Source organism: Dendronephthya gigantea, unplaced genomic scaffold (assembly GCF_004324835.1).
Source record: "Dendronephthya gigantea isolate DGI-Jeju-01 unplaced genomic scaffold, DenGig_1.0 000016F, whole genome shotgun sequence".
Taxonomy (NCBI): Eukaryota; Metazoa; Cnidaria; class Anthozoa; order Malacalcyonacea; family Nephtheidae; genus Dendronephthya; species Dendronephthya gigantea.
In genome coordinates this window covers 2,297,821-2,314,525 of record NW_021163026.1, presented here as the reverse complement: position 1 = coordinate 2,314,525, position 16,705 = coordinate 2,297,821, and the positions used below count along the sequence as shown (strand labels likewise).

General features: G+C 38.8%; 5 protein-coding genes across 6 annotated transcripts; 3 read left to right on the top strand and 2 right to left on the bottom strand.

Annotated features, from left to right (window-relative positions):
• Positions 1-465: 465 nt before the first annotated feature.
• Positions 466-5,121, top strand: LOC114520492. Its single transcript, XM_028540770.1, has 8 exons — positions 466-547; positions 1,156-1,263; positions 1,848-1,910; positions 2,014-3,059; positions 3,163-3,948; positions 4,138-4,379; positions 4,463-4,546; positions 4,845-5,121. Exons 2-8 carry the CDS (start codon positions 1,164-1,166, stop codon positions 4,978-4,980), a joined length of 2,457 nt encoding a protein of 818 aa, XP_028396571.1. The 5' UTR covers positions 466-547; positions 1,156-1,163; the 3' UTR covers positions 4,981-5,121.
• Positions 5,116-6,822, bottom strand: LOC114520496 (dihydrolipoyllysine-residue acetyltransferase component of pyruvate dehydrogenase complex, mitochondrial-like). The gene is made up of 4 exons (XM_028540775.1): positions 6,686-6,822; positions 6,239-6,478; positions 5,778-6,175; positions 5,116-5,433 (listed from the first exon to the last, which is right to left on the bottom strand). Exons 1-4 carry the CDS (start codon positions 6,792-6,794, stop codon positions 5,137-5,139), a joined length of 1,044 nt encoding a protein of 347 aa, XP_028396576.1. The 5' UTR covers positions 6,795-6,822; the 3' UTR covers positions 5,116-5,136.
• Positions 6,823-6,945: 123 nt separating this feature from the next.
• LOC114520569 (protein usf-like) lies at positions 6,946-8,257 on the top strand. The gene is made up of 2 exons (XM_028540869.1): positions 6,946-7,339; positions 7,628-8,257. Exons 1-2 carry the CDS (start codon positions 6,973-6,975, stop codon positions 8,023-8,025), a joined length of 765 nt encoding a protein of 254 aa, XP_028396670.1. The 5' UTR covers positions 6,946-6,972; the 3' UTR covers positions 8,026-8,257.
• An 857-nt stretch (positions 8,258-9,114) lies between these two features.
• Positions 9,115-16,588, top strand: LOC114520406 (solute carrier family 2, facilitated glucose transporter member 1-like). The gene is made up of 13 exons (XM_028540655.1): positions 9,115-9,258; positions 10,046-10,147; positions 10,313-10,473; positions 10,562-10,686; positions 10,768-10,908; positions 11,028-11,165; positions 11,249-11,439; positions 11,624-11,734; positions 11,837-11,938; positions 12,037-12,112; positions 12,240-12,367; positions 16,265-16,408; positions 16,496-16,588. The coding sequence occupies exons 1-13, from the start codon at positions 9,178-9,180 to the stop codon at positions 16,556-16,558; spliced, it is 1,563 nt and encodes a 520-aa protein (XP_028396456.1). The 5' UTR covers positions 9,115-9,177; the 3' UTR covers positions 16,559-16,588.
• On the bottom strand, positions 12,521-16,151 carry LOC114520403. 2 transcript variants are annotated; one of them, XM_028540653.1, is made up of 4 exons: positions 16,024-16,151; positions 15,584-15,643; positions 14,367-15,240; positions 14,165-14,254 (listed from the first exon to the last, which is right to left on the bottom strand). In XM_028540653.1, exons 3-4 carry the CDS (start codon positions 15,237-15,239, stop codon positions 14,237-14,239), a joined length of 891 nt encoding a protein of 296 aa, XP_028396454.1. In that variant the 5' UTR covers position 15,240; positions 15,584-15,643; positions 16,024-16,151; the 3' UTR covers positions 14,165-14,236. The 2 variants fall into 2 exon arrangements, with proteins under 2 accessions (XP_028396453.1, XP_028396454.1); XM_028540652.1 differs by having other exon boundaries at positions 12,521-15,240.
• Positions 16,589-16,705: the final 117 nt, after the last annotated feature.

The following is a 16,705-nucleotide window of genomic DNA, read 5'->3' as shown; positions in this document are numbered from 1 at the left end:
TTAAAAATGATATACCGTGGAACGAGAAGACCCCTAGGGGGGGGGGGGGTTTGGGGTAGTTAAGTTCTATTCAATGACGTCATGTTGAAGTTGAGTTCTATTCAATGACGTCATGTAGTGGTCACACCCAGTCACACCTAATCATGATTTTGTAATCACAGTAAATTAGTAATCACAGTTTTGTTGAAAATTTCATACCTCTTTAATTGCATAGTCTTGTTGAAAATCTTACTCTACTTTACCTCGTCAATCGCCACTTGTTCTTTCAAATGGTACTTATACAAAATATATTAAATAATATTGTACTTGTGATAGCGGCGGAAATTCTTCACACTTTATTGCATAATTTAATAAATTATTAGGTTGTATACGCAACATTGTATATCACTACAAAAACAACAAATCTGGAAGTGAATTGATTTTATTCCGACATCATTTGCCCTAATATCGTCGAGGCTGCGTCTCTTTAATCAAATTTGTGAGTTTATAATCGGTAGCAAAACTCTGACCTTCGCACCAGACAAGACTGGGAAATATCCAACCGCAGGTATGTTTTATGGCTTACGAAAGAAATCAGTGTTCGCAGAATTGCACGAAGGTGTCTATGATTGCAATAATCACATCATGATGATAAATTTTACCATTGACCATTGAATTTCACCAGGTCAATATCGATCTGGGGCTTCTAAGCTAACTCGGTTACTGAATATGGTCAATACCGACAATACGTAGGGTGGCCTGTACTAATATGATATATGTTTTATCTTAATTAAACTACCAAAGGAAGACTCTATTGCCTGTTCAGTGTCCGTAGTATTTTATGTTATTCTGTTGCAAGCTTGGATGTCTCTGAACTGCTTGAAAGAGATATCTCGAACATGTTGTCTGACCTGATATTTTCAACAACGTATGTGTTGCTTAACTTAGTGTTGACATTTAGTAATGCCCGGTTAAGTCTGTTCAAGGTTTTCCCTTGACCGTACATTTGTTTAGACTTTAGTGTAAAGAAAGGAAGAGACCTGGTTGGAGAGCTTATAACATTTAATGACAAAATAATTGTGTTAAGTTTTTAATAAAATTTAATTGTCTTCGGATATTTAGCCCGAATACTATGTTGTTCCTGCTAATATTGAATTTCCTGTCATTTGTATTAAGGCTGGTCAATGGCAAACTCAAATACGACAAATACGACAAATATTGACAGTAATACTGGGGTGGTAATCGTTGGTACTGCTCATCTGGTTATGTCACCACCAGGCCCAGGTAAACGATTTATAAAATATTTGATTTGGTTAAACTTGTTTTCACACGAGTAATGCTGCCATTTTGCAGCAATGAAAGACAATGTTGTTTCATCACATGGCAACGTGTGTTTCAACGCGTGTCAGCATCCTGTGGTGATCGAATCAACTATATTAATATGTCTGCTTCTTAAGCTTGGTTTAATATACTAAATAAAAACACGAGAGATGAAACGACCCGACTTAAATCACGACAAACTATCCAAACACGACAAGCAATGTAGGCATGAAAATTTATTTCTTATTCTCCTCTACTGACTCTCGTATGGTTTTACCGGATGCTTTTGTGTGCCTTTTTTTTAACTTTTTTTTGGTTGTTCTTAAGTCTAGTGTGATAGCCGTTTGCTGTTAAACGTGTCTTATGTAGCTTGGTTCTCCGGCACACTGTTTCGTAATGGCGTCATCGTGTCGTAATGACGTCATTGTGTCGTAATGACGTCATTGTGTCATAATTGCGACATTGATTCATAAATATTTTGTCTGTCAGGAGAGAATTTCTTAGTTGATCAGAGAACGTAAATCAAACCACTGTATATTTTATTTCAGGTGGTCGGCGCCCCCCGTCTCCACCAGAAACCTCACAGCCGGACGGTCCAACTGAAAATCCAGGTAGAGCTAAGATCCAGATGTTTATCTACTTTGTCAAGCCTTTAGGATCATTCCTCGCCATTCCGTTTGCCCTTTACAAAGATTCATTTTTCTTTCTTTACAGGAACATCGGAGCTTGAGGTCGTCAATAAAGTTTCAGAATTTCTTCGGAATGATTACCTGAGCAAATACGAGAAAGTCAATCGGAATCCATTGAACCCCGCACAGACGCAAATACAGAAAGTTTTTGTTAAACCTGAGTTGAGATCTGTGGACGATTCGTGTCATTGTGTAGAAGGTGGTGGTCGCGATTTGATGTATCGAATCTTTGAAAGCAATAACGTTGGCCGACCGCCCAGAAGAGTCCTTATTTGTGGTCATTGCTTCATAGGAAAAACTATGTTATGTCAAAAATATGTCTACGATTGGGCGGACGTAAACTGTAAAACTCCCGAACCTTTTGCCAACTTCAAAATAGTGATTCTTTTGAAGATATGCGAAGTGCAAGGTGAAAAAACTCTGAAGGAAATACTTGAACAAGAAATATTTTGCAACCGACTTGAAGAAGATGAAAAGGAAAAGTTCATCAGCTACATGAAACAACATCCCAGCGAGTTTCTTTTCCTGTTGGACGGAGTGAATGAAGGTGATTTAGAACATATGACCGTTGTTAACAATATTTTGATGGGTAAAGATCTCAAAGACGTTTATCTCATCGCGACAACTCGTCCAGAGCAGAGAAAAGGTTTCCTGGAATTTTGTAAGACTTTCAACGCGCGTTATTGCATTAGCAGCTATAACGAGAATGCTGTTAAAGAGTTTGTGTCGAATTTTTTTGTGGACGAAACAAAATGCAAGAGGCTCCTGGAACAGTTGGAAAACAATAAGGATTTAATGGAAGTAGCAAAGACACCTCTTGTGAGATTGGTTATGTGTGAACTGATGAAGAAAGATGCACAAGATATGTCACTTACTCTTACAAAGGTACTTGATAGTTATACTGATGTCGTTATTCGGTTATACGATTTGAAAATGGGTGAAGAAAATGAAGAAATAGTAAACATCTTGAATCGCTATGAATCGTTCGCTCTTTCGGAAGTAATGAAGACGGGTGAGGAGAGCACATCGCTTGCGAAGGATAAAACTCGAGATAAACTCGCTGACTTCCAGGTAAGATCAGAGTTTTCAATGTTTTCAATGTTTACTTGTTAAAAAGGACGTCCTGTCACACAAGGTAATGAATTATTGTATTATAATACATGCTTGTTTGTAGATGGATTCTGAAGTTGGATTGATTTGCACCGAAATGGATCAGATGACCTGCAAATTTGCTCACGAGAAAATACGAGATTATTTTGCAGCAAGATGGATTGTGGAAAACTGGAGTTCGAAGAAAACACAAGATTCACTTGATACAATGATGAATGATTCCGAAAATTCCGTGTATTCATCTGTTCTCGTCTTCGTCGCTGGCTTGTTGTCAAACATGAAAGATTTACTGCATACGTTTTTAGACAATTTTCTTAAAACGGTCAGAGAATATTTAGAGCAATCCTTTTATTGCAACAAAATGGATCTTTTCCTTTCCATTGTGGCTGAAATTTGGAAAGAGGAGAATTCTGAGAAGATTTTAAAGCTTTTTCAAGGTTTCGAACCATTCAGGAAAGCCAAGGGACCGACCGTTTTTCCGTTAGATATGAGTCATGGGGCAGCTCAAGGATTATCTCTGATTGTCCGAGGGATTCAAGCTACAAGACTTAACCTCAGTGGGATAAAAATATCAAATGAAGTAGCGTCTATCATTGCCGCCAAATGCCTGAAGAAAAATTGCAAAGTAAAAAGCGTGAAGTTCAGTAACTCTTATCTTTATCCCGAGGCAATAAAGGTGGTTTGCAATGAGTTCAAGAGCATGCTAAGTCTTAAAGAGGTTGATCTAACATGTGGCCATTTTGCCACGAATGATGGACTACACGCGATTGCTGACCTCTTAAACGACCTGCCTGGAATAACTTCCTTGCATCTTGAAAATAACCCTGATCAATCGATCGAAAAAGAACAGGTATCAGGAAAACACTGATTTTTCTTATATAGGTATATCTAATATAATAACACCACTCTTATACAGAAAGTCAGAAACCTCCCTAATACAATGCTCTTCCTTACATATCCTCCGTCACTTTATACAAATTAAAGTACTTATAGACACATTTTGCCTATATCCCTATTAAATGCTTATCTATCTGCCTAGATTGAATCACAACGAGGAATCTCAAGACAGGAAAGTCTAATTAAATATACCCATCTTTCAAAGTTTCAAGAAGAACGTCAGAAATCTTCTCCTGGTGAAGCGGCAATAACAGCTTTAATTAATGCAATAGTGAATGAAGAATGTGAACTAGAAGATATTTCATTGCCTTCCTTTTGTGTTGGTGACCTCATCTACAAGTGGTTGGAAGCTTTTGTTGAAAATCAACAACTAAAGCGAATCAAGTAAAAATAATTACCTTGTGTTATGTTGCTACACTTTATAAATCAGCGATCTTTCATTTGTCATTATTAATCATTCACCCTAGGCTCCACTTGAAGAAATTAGACAAAAGACTTTGGTATGAATTGGTTAAGTTTGCAAACAACATGCAAGAACTTGAGATAATGAGGTAATTAATAATTTGCTCTTGCCTAGGAAGGGCAGTTTACAGAGCCAAAGTTAGTTTAGTTTAGGTTTCTTTCTTTAGACATAGTAACACTGGATGATCCTTACTGGACCTCTAGGAAGAACAGTTTAGAACTGATAGAGCTATCCAGCATAAATGAAGTTAAGTTAGTTTAGGTTTCCACCTGTAGTAACACTAGGTCAGTCACAGACTCACAGCGTTGTTTACAAGGCTCGTAGCAAAACCTTGTCAAAACAGTTAATTTTGCCTGTTTGCACTGACCTAGTTGTTTTTTCTTTAGTGTGGTTCTTGAGGATGAGGAATCAAATCGCTCTGAATATGAAACATACTCATCACTCAGTGATAAAACTAAAGGCAAAATCAAGGTAACCATAAAGGACCACACACAATCAACTAAGATTTTGTCAGCATCTTGAATTCTCAAAGTGGCAGCAGTGGGCTTACAAGGTAGCTCTTACCTAACCTCAAGAAAAAAACATCTTAGAACAGAGAACATTTTTTTATTATAATAATTTATAAAGATTTACAAACATTTTGCATCGCATAAAGATGATAAAACTTCTATTCATAAACTACAGTCCCATTTGTAAAGGGTTCTCAATCAAATCCTTAAACACAGTCAACCATTCTGAGGCTAATTGTTCATCAACCATTCTTCCATCACAGCACAATGTTACATTTATGATCTTTGAAAGTTTATTATCCTTGCCAACTGTCATTTCACAGTCACCAACTGTAAGAACAGCTGATTGAGGTGGGTTTATGACTGTGGTGAAACTTTTAACACCCAAAAGGTTGGAAATTGTGAATGAAGGGTTTTGAAGTTCACCAGGGCTGAGTTGTCCAGTCATTGCTTTATTTTTGAGATCCTGCAATGAAAATTGGATGGAGTATAAACATGAGAATTTTGTAGAAGATGTGAGGTCTATACTAGAGAGAGGTTTGTATTAGGGACAGGTCTTCTATAGAGAGAAAGAGGTGTATATTAGAGATAGGTCTTTATTAGAGAGAGGTTTACAATAGAGAAAGGTCTCTATATTACAGAGAGCTCTTCTTCATTAGAGAGAGGTTTATATTAGGTCTTCATTAGAGAGGGGTGTATATTAGAGAGAGGTCTTTACTATAGTGAGGTCATTATTACAGGTGCCTGTATTAGAGAGGTGTCTGTACAAGGAAGGTATTTGTTTCAGAGATCAGGTTTGAAAGTACTAACCACAATTGTCCTAGAAATGCCAGCTACATTAATTTGATCTGCATTAGTTAAAACTGGAGTAATCTGGCCATTTGGAGAATCCATAGTAACTGCAATATTAATACCACTGAACAAGACAGGACCATCGTCTGACCATGACGCATTCACATATGGTACTTGACGAAGCGCTAATGCAGCTGCTTTTATAACAAAGTCATTAATTGATATGGTGTCATTGAACTGGTTGCATAAACTAAGCAATAGATCAACACCACAATCCGTAGTACGATACGTGTGAGGGATGGCGTTCTTTGAATCCACTAACTGTCTTGCAAACACCTGTCTTGAGCCACTAAGATTAAGGTCTGTATAGCCCAGATTTAAATCATGAGCCATAGAGATATTGTTGGCAATTTCTCCTAAAAAGATAAGATAAATAAACAGACATTCCTGTGAATAAATAAGCGAATTGATGACCTTACTCTCCGAAATGAACTTTATTTCTGTCTTGGAATTTTCATTGATATATTTCAGGACATCTCCCTTCAACAACTGTCCCTTGTGACCAGTTGGTTTTATTGACTGTTTGTCAAGACCATAGGAGTCCAGTAGACGTCGAACTGAAGGTCCAAGGAGAGGGATGTGAGTGTTCATACTGCTTGTTACTGCAAGACTTTGCATGTTGCGTCTTGTTGAGATCTGGTATGACAATGTCATCGGTGCTGAAACACAGAATAATTGACAGTGACTTGAATGCTTCCCTTTTGTAGTAACACTAGATCAATAAGAGATGATCCTTACTGGACCTCTAGGAAGAACAGTTTAGAGCTGATAGAGCTATCCAGTGTAAATTAAGTTAGTTCAGGACAGGTTTCCTCACTTAGTGCAGTCATACTGGATCAACACTAGATCTGTATGGAAAACAGTACCTGTACGATAGCGCGATATTTTGGGCCTAAATATTCCAAAATTCAACCAATTCTTCTTCGAGAAACATAAAACATTTTCAGAACGAAAGCAACTCCTAAATGACGCCATTTCCAGGTCAAATACGGAGTCCCTCGGATTCCTTCGGTCCTTCCTCTCTGTTTGATGTTTTCCTCCCCCCGTCGTCAAATCTCAATGCTCATAGAATATGAAACAATTAGATATTTATCCGGGGGGATAATCCTGAAAATTCTATAGGATTCCTAACGACACTGCAGAGTTGTGTAACATGTTCTGTATAAAAGCTCGTGTCTCGAGAATTTTAGTGAAAAGCTCTTTTAAAACGTTTGATTTTACAAGAACCATGTCAATGCTTGTAGAAAAAGTGAATTTTGCTTCAGAAAACGCAAAGGGCGAATGTCCAGCTGTGTTTGTAAAAGGAAAAGACTCCAGCAGTTCACGTGGACTGATAGTCTTGCAGGAATGGTGGGGAATGAACCAACAGATTCAGGATCAAGCTGCAGAGATCGCAGAGAAAGGAGATTTTGTGGCTTTAGTTCCTGATCTGTATCGAGGAAAGGTTGCTACTGATCATGAGACAGCTGGTCATTATATGAATGATTTGGATTGGCCTGGTGCAATACAAGATATTACAGGTATATATATCATAATGGTGACCATGGTACAGTTTAAAATCAGATGGTTGTGGCAAATCTGCAATTATCAGAACATGAGAAATCATTCCTCATTCTCTTTTATGTATGCCTTAGTCTTGTGTTTAGTTGGGAAATATGAAGGCATTCACTCTAATCTATGTGATGAGTGCTTATAATTGTTTATTGGTACCATGTGTTACACTGTACTAACTAGGCATTAATAGCCTAGTGGACTTATTAATGGCTTGCGGCTTAATGGAGTAATACCTGCAAATTTATGTTTTCTAGGTGCTGCAAAGTATCTTCTCTCCAAAGGCTGTACCAAAGTAGGTGTCACAGGTTTCTGTATGGGCGGGGCTTTGTCACTCGCATCAGCTGCACTGGTTTCCCAAATCTCTGCATCAGCACCATTCTATGGGATCCCAGGTGAAGCGTTGTGTGATGTCAGTAAAATAAAAATCCCAATACAATGTCATTTTGGTGAATTAGATGATCTTGTTGGCTTTTCTTCACCGAAAGATGTTGAAGCTTTGAAAGCCAAACTTGAGGCTGGTGGGGTTAATTTTGAAATACACAACTACAAAGCAGGTCACGCATTCACCCACAAGGGTGGGGCAGGTTATAATAAAGAAGCATGTGAGCTTAGCTTGCAACGTATGATGGATTTTATGAAGAAGAACATCTAGATTAATAGTCCTAAGGATTAGATTAAGATGGAATGGCTAAAGCGTGATTTGTGTAGCTTTGTGGCTTGATAAACAAAGTTGAGTTAGACTCTTCATATTAGAAAGATGTGACGTTATTCATGTGCGAAACGTAAAGAAAAACTGACATATAATATTTGTAGTCATAACAGAGTAGCATATTTCACTAAATATAAACAGAGGCTTCAATTTTCACTGGAGATTTTTGTTGTCAACATGACCTGTATTTGGTTCAACATGACCGAGGTATTGGAATCGGTTGCAGTATTTTCTACAATTTGCATGAAATTACCTGGAGGGGGGTTGAGAGGCAGCTGTCTCTAATGGTGCAGAGTTAAATTACCTTTGACTGAGACTTTTAGCCTGAGACATAGCAATACAACTAAATGATCTTGTGATGTTTTGAAGCATGTATGAAACACGTGGAAGGCATGCATGTAACACGTGAAAGACATGCATATAATGATTTATTTTTTAAGATTTTTATCCGTTCACCCCGATCAATATTGAAAAGACGTTTTAATGATCCGCCTATCTATTTGTCACGCCCTTGTCACGGTACTTTCCTGACTCTGACGTCCAAGTGCTCAATCAACTCTGCTCCGTCTTGAAAACCCTCTCTGTGACGTAGTTACCAGCATATGGCGACCATCCTATCCCCGGCTGAGTGCTGAGGTATTGACCAACCCATGAGACTGTTTAAGAAACTAAAGTAGGCCAAAAGGCAATAAACAATGTTACCTGATCATCCCAATATCTTATGACTTAAAATGACAAAAGCTGATGCTCGCAAAACAAAGGAAAAACACATTCCTTTAATATTTTTTTGTCTGTATTTAGCCACTATTGGATTTTGGATTTTTCGCAGCTTGAATTAAATTTAACCTTAATATCTTCTTTACAACGAGGTGAGTTTTCACTTTTCCCACCAAATGAAAATTTTGAAGTAAGCGATATTCAATTTTTGCTTATGTAGTAATGTATAGCAATTAGGTTTCAAATTTCGCAAACAGTATGGGGTTGCCTTCTTGAACAAATAAATTTTAAAATATATATTGAAGCTATCGTCTTGCGGGTTGATTTGATTTGGATCGGTCGTCGACAGCAAATAACGCTGGCGAAAAGCTTTCAAGTATGTTGAAAAGAAGTTATCAAGCAGGTTTGGACATGGAGCGTTCCAGACTCACACTAGATGGTGACGATAACAAAAAAACGGTAGGTCTTTTGGAAATGTTTTAATTCTGGGACACTAAATTAAGCAGTGGTCGGAGATTGACGTTCAGTGTGTATATGTCTACGATAACTGGTTCTTAAAGATTTCCTCGTTATAATTTTAACTGCAATAAGGATTTATACTTTATCATAAGTTTGTTTAAGGAGAAATGTCTTTTTCCGTTCAATTCTTTTGGACGCGTTAAAAAATATGCCGCATCTCGGGAGCTGTGAGGCTAATCACGTGCATTATATGAGGCGACATTATTCCGACAAGAATTGTCTGAAGATTTTTTGATATGGAATTTTTGTTACCCGCCGGTTAGCGCATGAGAATTTTGTAAAAGCGCGTGAGAATTTCAATTGGCAGCTTCGCGTTTTTTTTTCTATCAGTGTATCTAATCGCATGCATATATGATGTATTATTACAAGAGGAAATGCTTCCCAGAGGTCACGCAAGATATGATCAGACACGCACAGACACGTGCACACTGACTGATGGTCATGCATGCATGTATATGTGGTTAATGTATGATGTTATGAAGAAGGTAAAAATAGGTGTACCAACGTTCAAGTGACAGGTGATACAATCAAATCGAAAATTTTGGCCAATCGACAACTGCATCATCTCCCCTTATTGTATCAAATCAGTTGCAGAAGTTATTAAAGGCATGCTGTTAAACAGAATAGAAGCACTGTTTATCCCCTGCCGGCTTACAATTAATCAAACCAACTCCCATTCTTCATTCGTTCATACTGTCTAAATTCTCGCAACGTCTCTGTTTTTTAGGGTAGACTAACATGGACGTTAATTCTCACATGTTTTCTTTGTGTGTTTGGCTCTTCGATCGTCCACGGCTACAGCAGCGGGGTTCTCAATGCACCTGAATTTGTGAGTGAAATTATCTAATTCTTCCTAAAGCTCCTGTTAGGACCATCTCTTCAGACATTGTAATTCATAGTCCATTCCGGGGGGAAATGGAGTCCAGTTTTAGATATATCTTCTTAGCTTTATCATTTTTAAAATGTTCACCTTCAACTTCTATCTCCGTTGTAGACAATCCAGGCATTCTACAACGATACTTATATCTATCGATTCCAAGAACCAATTCAAAAATCCCTTTTGAATTTTCTGTGGGCATTGACAATCTCAGTCTATCTTGCCGGAGGAATGGTCGGGATTTTCACCGCTGGATATTTTGCTGATAAATTTGGAAGGTAAATGCAAACATGGACTGAATAAAAGAAGGAAGGGGAGGAAGGAAAGTGTAGAAATTTAATGGCAATTTTTGCTTTCATTTTTCAGGAAAAGAGCCTTGCAGTTCAGTCATGTATTCGCCTTTCTCGCTGTAGTTTTATTTGGGATATCACGACCTACGGGATATTTTGAATTGCTTATTGTTGGTCGGGTTATAATTGGATTTTCTACTGGTAAGTTATTCCAACTTCTGTTTCCTAATCTCTTGCTTCGTCATTCATCGTCATTCATCGTCATTCATCGTCGTTTCTTAGGCATTGGAAGTGGAATTGTTCCGATGTACTTGACAGAAAGCTCTCCTAAACACATTCGTGGATCGCTTGGTGTTCTGCATCAACTTGGCTTGACCATTGGAATCTTAATTTCACAAATTCTAGGACTTGAGGAACTCTTAGGTGGGTCCTTCAAACGACAAAAAAACGCACTGTAGGAAAACTTCAACGATTTGTATCAGGCAGTTCAGACAGTAGTTACAACAGCTTGTGTTTTCATCAAATAATATGATCCGTTGCAGGTGGGGATGAGTTGTGGCCAGTTCTTTTAATCTTCTCAGCCGTTCCTGGATTCATTGTATCCTTCTTTCTTCCTTTTGTCCCTGAAAGTCCCCGATACCTCCTGATCATGAAGAAAGATGAAGAGAAAGCTAAACAAGGTGTGTAGTGGATTGTCCCTAACTGAATAACTCAAAGAACTGTATAGAACTAACGGAGTTTTTAAAAATGGTTTCAAATGCAGCGTTGAAATCATATCGAGGAGAAGACCACGATGTTAGGGACGATATCGCAGAAATGAGAGAAGAACAGAGGCAACTAGAGGATGAACCCCCCTGGACTATGAAACAATTATTGAAAGCAAAAAGACTTCGTTTTCCATTGTTACTGTTGTGTGGTCTGCAAGCTGGACAGCAATTGTCAGGAATTAACGTGGTAAGTTTAAGATGTTTTGAGTGTATGTTCTTTGCTAAACAAAAACCCAACAGCGTAATGGTCCATCCGTCAATGGATTGTCACTACCTGGGCATTCTTTCACAACAAATAAAAGCTTGATTTGATTGATTTATCCTTTCTGAATAAAGTTATTCTGAAGTATTTTCACTGCGTCTTTTTTTAGGTGTTTTATTACTCTACTGGGATTTTCAAGGAAGCTGGTATCCCAAACGATTATGTGCGTTATGCTACCCTTGGAACTGGCTTTATCAATGTGGCAACAACAGTAGCAGCGGTAAGATATTTAGGCTCGTTTAATTAAAGAACCATACAATGCAACGCATTCGCTCGAAGCGTTTCGTTTTGATGTGCAAAGCCAACTTTATATCTCCCTCAGGTTTACCTCATGGAAAAGGCAGGCAGGCGACCACTGTTATTGTACGGAATGATTGGCATGGGAATATCTGCTGCCATTATTACCGTTGGACTTAATGTCAAGGTTTGAGTACAATATATGCACATTTGGGACTTTGTCACTGCCGTAAGTAGCCAGCCTCGAAGGTCAATCTGATCTAATTTCTTTGCACTTTTCTTCAGAGTGTTGCACCTGGAATTTCGTATCTTAGTTTTGTTTGCACCTTGACTTTTGTTATCTCGTTTGCTATTGGGTTAGGTATCGTTAAATTCTTTTCTACTACGATATACGGTTAAAATTATAAAGTAATATATGTTATATATGCTCAGATAATTACTTGTTTGTACTAGCAAAGAATTCAAGTTCAATTCCCCGAACGTTTTAGGTCCTATTCCACTGTTTCTCGGCGGAGAACTGTTCAAACAAGGGCCAAGAGCAGCCGCTATGAGTTTCTCCGGAATGTTAAATTGGCTTGCAAATTTTGCTGTTGGAATAACGTTTCCTTTTATACTGGTAAGTGTCTGTGAGTTGTCAAGGCAAGGCAGGAGTTTATTTTGTGTAGTAAATAATGCAATCAACACCGAAGACAGATAGTTTTGAAACTGAAAAAAGCTGGTGTTGAACACCAAGTGATCTGTTGAATACATAATCATTATATTTGCGTCTATAAGTTTAAACACTGGTTTACAAAATTACGCTACGACATCATGGAATAAAGTCAATAAACATGTCCGGGAAAATCTTTATATAACAAAGAATTACAATATAAGCTTTGTTTGTCATTACATGCAATTAAAATGTTTAAAAGGTTAATAAAGGCCACTATATATTTGTCGTATTTGGCTTGAAATATAGAAACAGTGTTACTCAGTTCCACATATGAAAATGATCATTATGTCCGGCACTAATACAAAGTTCTCTTTTGTCGAAATCATACTTGGTTCGTTGCTTGATCCATCATCAGTTTATGAAGCGCCATTTTCTTTTTCTTCTTCGCCAAGTCAACAGCAGATACATTGAGGAAATTCTTTAGGGTAGGATCTGCTTTGTGCTGAAGTAGTTTCTCGATAACTTCCTGAGCAACTTTGGAGTCATCATCTCCACTCTTCACTGCATAATGAAGAGCCGTCGAACCGAAGAAATTCTGTTGATTCACGTCAGCTCCAGCTTCCAGGAAGAACGAAACAAGACGCAGGTCTTGCTGTTGACATGCGTACATCAAAGCAGTCACCCCAGACGAGCCACGGTTGTTCACATTTGCTCCGTGTTTCAAGAGGTACTCAACCACTTTGAGTGATGTTCGATTGTTCTTGAAATATTCGTGCCACGCGTACTTAAACTGTATAAAACACTTCCCATCTCTCACGAGGCTTTCGATTTTGGAAAGTGGTTCATCGCGGATCATCTTCAACGTAAAGCCGTCAACGTTGGCTTCCTTTGGACACAGTGGCATATATTTGAGGGACTCCAGTGTAATGACATTCCTCTCGTCAGCTTTCAATCTCCTGAAATACTCTTGAACGTCTTCATTCCAACACACGGATTGTTTCAATTTTTTGGTGTTCTGACAAATTGTTGGAACGCAAATGTCCGCAGTCACCCCGTAATCGCAGCAAAATCTGACGAGAAAAGAAAACGCCAACACGATATCTTTACAGCAGAGTAAAGAGAAGAAAAGCTGAGGCGCTAATCCATTCTTCAGAATTAACTCAACCAGCTGTTCGAATGGGCCAGCATCAGATATTGCAGAAAGGACCTTGGGACTAAACAACCAGCTTGAGAAATTGAAGAATTTTTCAAGAACACTAGCGCAGTTTGCTTCTATAGCCTGTTTGAAAAACGTCTCTATTTGCAGTGAATGCATTGAAAACAAGACGTCTGTCTCATCGAGGATTCTCATAGTTAAATACTCGGAGGGCGTGTATATTGGGGCCGGGCTGGGGCCACCCATACGCATCCCTGAGACAGCAACGAGAAGATTCATTTCTTTTATACCCAACTCAGACAACAGAGTATTCACACGTGAAGCTTCGCGTTCTGGAAGAAAACTGGAGTGATAAAGATAACGAATGAAGAAGAACTTCTCAACTAGAAGTCGAGAATACACGTCCACGCTGTTTCTGAAAGCTACCTCGTCATCGGGAGGAAGCTTTCTTTTCAACGTTTTCATCATAGATGAGGCCATAATCGAATGACCTTTGGTCACATCGCAAAAGAAATTCGACGTTTTCTCTTGAGCATTGAACCAGTCACTCACAGAACTGTGGGTAAACTGATAACAACCGCTGGCTGTTTTGATTAGGTACGCAGACAGCAGCTCAAGAGCTTTGTCGAGATCACGTCTGGAGAACCCGGGCGCAAGATGGCCTTCATTTACAACGCTTACAAGGCGTTCTTCATCTTCGGAATAACATGAAAAGTCAAAGGAAGGAGAAATCATACTGAGTAAAATATTATCCCTCAACCCATCCTCGTGCAATTTAACACTACAAGAAACGATGGCAAGAATTACCTCAATCACGGGGGCGATTTTTTTCTGGAAAAATTTGACATCCGCAAAGCGTCGCTCAAAGTCCAGATCATAAAGATCAAACAACGACCGAGGCAAACCAATATCGCCATGGCCGGCAAATATATGCTCCATGACTAGTTTGGCATACAAAAAGCAATTATGGCTTGCTTCAACTACCTTCTCTTTGGCAGCCTGGTCATTATTGGCAAAGAAAGGCGGAATGGTGTTGGGATATTCACCTTGAAGTTTTGTATACTTCGTAGCGACGAATTCACGGATATCCTCAGTCAGAGACAAGAGGGTCTGAGGACTGCTCTTGAAGTCGTCTAGACTGGCGAAACATGAATCTTGGAAGTGGTTGGAAAGTTCAGTGACATCGTGTCTCGAAGTGAATAAGATGCGAAGCCATTGAGGGAGATTTGTTGATAGTTTGATGAAACAAGAAGAAGCTGTGGAGTCACTTTCATCCAATGCATCAACCAATAGAAACATTTTATCATTTTCAGGCAATTTTTGCAATGGCTCTGTTATTAAAGTACTGAACAGTTTCTCCGGTTGGGTGCGGAGCTTGTCGCCCGGGATAAATGAGGCAGCGTAGCCAGGAAGATTTTTCTTCAGCACCTTTTGCAGGTCCAAGACAATGGTTTGTACATGATAAGTAAGAGGATTGTCTTTTTCAAAGAAATGATACGCCACCAGCTTCCTTTCCTTGTGTCGACGGACAAACTCTCTGGCAAACGAGGTCTTCCCAGTACCAGCAGCACCCCAGATCACAAAAGCTCGAGATTCGTTCGCCTCAAGATCTCTTGTTATCCAACTGTCGATATCATCGAAGAGCCACTCACGACCAACAAACTCGTCTTGTTTCATCATCCTACAAACACATTTAAGCCTTTCAACGCATTTCAATCGCATATCGCAGCGGAACTCGCAAGCTTCAAGTGTCCAGTTCTAGGCGAATGCCCAGGAAAAACAATCACATACGCTACGGCTGTGTTTGAAATGAAAATCTGGCCGGCATTAACGGATGCGTTGCAATATCCTGTCAACTTCTCAGCTTGACTGAATAGAGAATAGAGAGCTGAGCTTGAATGCACAGCCAGACTTATGCGTTGGTAAGACTGAAAGCAATTCTTCAAATAATTTTATCGGCCTCACGCAAATATACAGTAGTAAGATGTGTACGTCTTGTTGATCTTTATTAGAGAAATACTTACCTCTGTTTGATATGGGTTGCGCGAGCTTGCACGAAAGAGGAATTCACGAAGAGATTACAACTAAAAACAGACAGAATTGGGCCGCTATAAGTGATGTGTCTAATGATGCAACTGACAAACAACGCAATTGACAATGCATATGATGCAACTGATAACTACAGCTAGAGATGGGCCGTATAGAGTATGAAAGCAATATCGAATATGATGCAATTTGTATATAAATTTGATGCAATTTGTTCTTACATGAGATATATCTAAATGATGTAAGAATATAATTTCATAGATATAGAGTACTATCGCCGTATCGTGTGATGAGAACTGCGCAGAGATTTGCCATGAATTTTCATCAGACCATATCCTCGCATATGCATGGCAACCACGTGTCTGATAAACTGCTATGAAATGAAAAAATCGTAGAAATGCTTATCAAGTAAACCTACCTTACAATCTGCCGTTACAAACACCTTTTCTTTTTTCGCAACGAGGAAGCGTTTTGATTAGGAACGTTGAAACCGTTTGACAGAAGATACGAACCGTTTGAACCCAACTCAGACCAGGGACCAACTGTCGTCCAATGCGGAAGTTTCAGATCAATTATTTATGATTGTCACAATGAATCGCTCCTGTTGGGAGGGGGTAACGTAAACCTAAACTCCTATAGGCTGTTGTTGTTTATTTTAGGCTGGCTTTAAAGCTTTCACGTTCCTTCCATTTTTGGCCGTGGTCGGGATTGGCGCGATAATAACATTTAAATTTGTGAAGGAAACTAAGAATAAGAGTTACGAAGAGATAGCTCGCATGTATTATGGTAAAGATGATGTGAAGGTAAGATACATTTTAGGAAGAAGCATCCATGTTTTCACTTCGTTTTCATACAGGATAATACTCAATGATTCATTCCTTTTTCTACAGGAAGATGATGAAGCGGTTGACATGACAGAATTGAACGAAAGTGACAGAAAGTACTTAGAATAGAAAGTTAAACTTACATCCACTTGAGGTTGTATTGATGGAGATGCAACCTGCCCAATATTGCATGATACTGCAAATAAGACATATTTTTTACTGAAATCCTCAATCTCGTATGGCTTTTCTCTTTCCATGTACTAGTTTAAAAAAATA

Coding starts and splice junctions, on each gene's coding strand:
- LOC114520492 (XM_028540770.1), top strand. CDS start 1,164: ATGGCAAACTCAAATACGACAAATACGACAAATATTGACAGTAATACT. Junction 1,911..2,013: donor CGGTCCAACTGAAAATCCAG/GTAGAGCTAAGA, acceptor CTTTCTTTACAG/GAACATCGGAGCTTGAGGTC. Junction 4,380..4,462: donor CAACAACTAAAGCGAATCAA/GTAAAAATAATT, acceptor CATTCACCCTAG/GCTCCACTTGAAGAAATTAG.
- LOC114520496 (XM_028540775.1), bottom strand. CDS start 6,794: ATGGCGTCATTTAGGAGTTGCTTTCGTTCTGAAAATGTTTTATGTTTC. Junction 6,176..6,238: donor AATAAAGTTCATTTCGGAGA/GTAAGGTCATCA, acceptor TTATCTTTTTAG/GAGAAATTGCCAACAATATC. Junction 5,434..5,777: donor GCATTTCTAGGACAATTGTG/GTTAGTACTTTC, acceptor TTTTCATTGCAG/GATCTCAAAAATAAAGCAAT.
- LOC114520569 (XM_028540869.1), top strand. CDS start 6,973: ATGTTCTGTATAAAAGCTCGTGTCTCGAGAATTTTAGTGAAAAGCTCT. Junction 7,340..7,627: donor TGCAATACAAGATATTACAG/GTATATATATCA, acceptor TATGTTTTCTAG/GTGCTGCAAAGTATCTTCTC.
- LOC114520406 (XM_028540655.1), top strand. CDS start 9,178: ATGTTGAAAAGAAGTTATCAAGCAGGTTTGGACATGGAGCGTTCCAGA. Junction 9,259..10,045: donor GTGACGATAACAAAAAAACG/GTAGGTCTTTTG, acceptor TCTGTTTTTTAG/GGTAGACTAACATGGACGTT. Junction 11,735..11,836: donor TGGCAACAACAGTAGCAGCG/GTAAGATATTTA, acceptor TATCTCCCTCAG/GTTTACCTCATGGAAAAGGC.
- LOC114520403 (XM_028540652.1), bottom strand. CDS start 15,239: ATGATGAAACAAGACGAGTTTGTTGGTCGTGAGTGGCTCTTCGATGAT.